This window comes from Protobothrops mucrosquamatus, unplaced genomic scaffold (assembly GCF_001527695.2).
Source record: "Protobothrops mucrosquamatus isolate PMUCROS unplaced genomic scaffold, P.Mucros_1.0 scaffold4154, whole genome shotgun sequence".
NCBI classification, from domain to species: Eukaryota; Metazoa; Chordata; class Lepidosauria; order Squamata; family Viperidae; genus Protobothrops; species Protobothrops mucrosquamatus.
Window position 1 is genome coordinate 53,733 of NW_015390080.1, and position 4,085 is coordinate 57,817.

A 4,085-nucleotide genomic window follows, 5' to 3' on the forward strand; every position below is an offset into this window, starting at 1 on the left:
ATACTTCACGTGATCTTGATTCTATCCCTCTGTTAATGCAGCCTAGCACTGTGTTGGCTTTTTTGGCAGCTGCAGCACACTGCTGGCTCATATTTAAGGGATTGTCCACTAGGACTCCAAGACCCGTCTCACAGTTACTACTATTGAGCAAGATACCATCTATACTATACCTGTACATTTGGTTTTTCTTGCCTAAATGTAGAATCTTACTTTTTTCACCATTGAATTTCATTTTGTTAGATAGCCCCCAGTGTTCAAGTCTGTCCAGATCCTCCTGTATCTTAAGCCTATCTTCTGGAGTGTTGGCTATTCCTGCCAGCTTGGTGTCGTCTGCAAATTTGATGAGTTCCCCATCTATCCCCTCATCCAAATCGTTGATGAAAATGTTGAAGAGCATTGGGCCCAGAACAGAGCCCGGGCACCCCACTACACACTTCCCTCCATGTAGATGCAGTTCCATTGAGGACCACATGCTGAGTACGGCCGGTCAGCCAGCTACGAATCCATCTGGTGGTGATGCTGTCTAACCCACATTTTTCTATCTTATCAAGTAGTAGGTTGTGATCTATTTTATCAAATGCCTTACTGAAGTCCAAGTAAATTATATCCACAGCATTCCTCTGGTCCACTAATTTTGTCACTTGGTCAAAGAATGCAATAAGATTTGTCTGGCATGATCTGTTTTTGACAAACCCATGTCAGCTTTTAGTAATGACTTTGTTCTAGGTGTTCGCTGATTCGTTGTTTGATGATCTTTTCCAGAATCTTCCCAGGTATTGAGGTCAGGCTGATAGGTCTGTGGTTTCCTGGATCTATTTGTATAAGTAACTTGCCCATGTTAATAATCAATCTTCAATAACAGGAAATTAAATGAAACACTGAATACATTGTCCCTTTACTTATTCCAAATGTCACTGTGAGACTCAATGCCTGTGTTAAGTCTATTTGCAAATGGCTAATAATTACTATTAGCTTACGTTTAATAACAGCTAGCCATCAATAGAAAATGTCCTTTGAAACAAATCTTTTTAGGTCAAAGATGCACACTCTGTGAGTTCAAGCCTTATTGGGGCTTGATAGGGATATACTGAAATTCTCTCTGGCAATTTAAGATTGGTTTCATAACAAAGTGCGGGTTATAATATGCACAAATTGCCAGAAACCACATTTAATCTGGAACAATTTCAGACATTCAGAACAGCCCGAAGAACACAACTGCAAAAAGTTAAAGAGTATGTGATACTGGATGGTTATTTAATCATTATTCCAGATAATTAGTGCAAAAGGCTTAGCAAATCAGGACTCTGCCCTAAATTGATCAGATAACTTTTAGGTGTGATCTGATCTTTTACTAGAAATGCTGGGCTACATCTCTCTACCAAAAGATTGGAACATATTCCTGGGATTTAATGTTAAACTATATAATATGTCCAATATCACATAGATTGCTTTCTATTTTTTCTTTAATGTATGGATAACGGAAGAGCAGTCTGGTTTTAATATATGCAGGATGGAACATCCTAAAGTGTTCCACAGCAGAGTCTGTTTCCCATGCTAGTATTGCTTGTTTCAATACCAATCGATGATCTATAGGCAGACTGTACATTATACTGTTATTTCATTTATTCTGACCCACTCAGAGATTGAGATGCTCAATTGACAGCAGTCAGAAGACTGACGATCCATCCAACAAGATCCATATACAAATCAATATATTCAGATAACGTTCCAGGGAGGATTACGACAAGAAAGACCACTGTTTGTCACTTTACAGTTCATAGTTCAACACACTTAAATCAATTATTAATAAACAACAACCCATGCTGGTCACATCAGGACACACAATAAAGACAAAGTAATATCAAAACCAGTTGGGTATAGTGGTTAAGGCAGGGGTAGGCATCTTTGGCTCTTTTATGACTTGTGGACTTCAACTCCCAGCATTCCTGAGCCAGCATGGCTGGCTCAGGAATGCTAGGAGTTGGTCCACTAGTCATAAAAGAACCAAGGTTGCCTACCCCTGGGTTAAGGCCTCAGGCTAGAGACAAGGAGTTTTAGTCAGTTGGGTGACTTTGAGCCAATCTCTCTCAGCCTTAGGAAACAGGCAATAACAAACTACTTCTGAAATCTTGTGAAGAAAACTGTGGGGACATGTCCAGGCAGTAATCACGAACCAATACAGACTCAAAGGCATGCACACGCATAGACAATCAGAACACTTCAATTTCCTGGGACACTCGATTACAGATCTCAAAGAGTCTTTTGGGGGTGGGGGGGGAGAAACTTTACTAGCACAATTAAGTGAGAAGCTCCTGAAGCAACATACAACAAAACACTTTAGGCCACCTTGGAAGGTCCCAACCAAAAATGGATTTTGACTTGCAATACTTTGCCACCATTAATTGATGAGGTATTTATACTCTCTTTCACATGCAATTTGCATCTATAGAACTACCTTGAAGATCCCAAAAGTGATGCCTTTTGCAGATACTGGCGGTCCTCAACTTACAGTCACAACTGAAGCCCAAAATTCCTGCTGCTAATCTGTGACAGGTGGTCCATTTTACAAACTTTCTTGCCACAGTTGTTAAGTGAATCACTGCAGTTAAGTTAGTTACAAGGCTTGTTCTGGATCAATCAGTTAGATAGACCTGCATGTTAGAATGTTTGGCATTTATTGGGTTAAGCGCTGTCTCCTTAAGAGATGGCTTATGGGTAATGTAGTTTTAGCTAGTTAGCTATCCCATGTTAACAAGTATGTAGGAGGAGCCACTAAAGTTCATCACAGGATATCCTGGCCATGTGCCAGTTTGGAATGCCTTTGTCTTTGTGCAAACCAATCATGCAGCACGCTTGGACATTGAATGTAATCAGGCACAAGTGAATATGGAGAGATTATTGATTTTACCAACATAATGGACAAATGTTCACTACTGGACGTATCTTCAGGAATGTAAGTTTCTGTTAAGGATTCCTGGATTAAATATTTGTTTAAATCCATTTGTTGCGTTATCTATCTGGGTCTGAATTGGAAGGCAACTCAGTTCAGAAACAGAATAAGGCTGTTAAGTGAATCTGGCTTCCCCATTGACTTTGCTTGCCAGAAGGTCGAAAAAGGGGATCCCAGGACCCTGGGACAATATGAATCAGTTGCTGCAACGGTCGTAAGTGTGAAAAATAGTCATGTCGCTTTTTTCAGTGCTGTTGTAACTTCGAACGGTCACTAAATGAACTGCTGTAAGTTGAGGACTACCTGTATTATTTAAAAGCAAGAAAACATGGAAGACCCTGACTGCCATTTCACGTTTGTTACTTTAGCTGTCTTGGGGTCACAGAGTATAATTGACTGAAGAAATGTGGCTCAGTGGTGAGAATATAACATGTCTTATATATAGAAGATAAGAGGATCAACCACCATAACTCCAGTTCACCTCTCTTCTTGAGAACGTGAGGTAACTAATGCCAGCAACATCAGATTTTATAGGATTAGTTGAACATATATTTGGATCTGATCCAGAGTTGTTTCCTAGGCCTGTTGTTTCACCAAAGAGTTCTTCAACCTGGTATGGCACAAATTCAACAACCTTGATGACTATCAATTTGAGGGAAAATTCCGTAAAGTGAATGCTTTTTCTGGCAATCTATAAATGGCATTAATAAAATGCGATATTACAAGATATTTGTTCTGCATTTTTGGATATTACTATTAACTATTCCACTTCTTTTCAGCTGCTTACCTTCTTATAAATTGCAAATATTGTTCCTATTGAGGCTAAACAGTCTATATTGGAAGAGCCATCTAGTGGATCAAAGCACACCACATATTTACCCTGAAAGAGGAGAAACAAAAGCAGTCTTAAAACAGATATTAGCAGGTACAATATTCATTCACAGTTTAGTAAAAGCTAATTTAGAAAGTTAGCAGTTCTGAGAAATCTGCTTTACACAGAAGAACAGCCCAAAAGTGCATTTTTACATCAGAGTAGACTATTATATGGTACAATACCAACTGCCTACAATCGGTATTGTACTACTTTTATATAGTACAACTTGTACTGTACCACACAGACAAACACACACACACA

The 4,085-nt window shown here is 39.2% G+C and overlaps 1 protein-coding gene across 1 annotated transcript in view; it reads right to left on the reverse strand.

The window, feature by feature from the left end:
* The window catches only part of LOC107298632 (fructose-1,6-bisphosphatase isozyme 2), a 31,592-nt gene that overhangs the window by 15,448 nt on the left and 12,059 nt on the right, over positions 1-4,085 (reverse strand). The window contains exon 3 of the mRNA XM_015828009.1: positions 3,738-3,830. Within this exon, the coding sequence (XP_015683495.1) occupies positions 3,738-3,830 (93 nt within the window). The remainder of the gene's footprint in view (positions 1-3,737; positions 3,831-4,085) is intronic.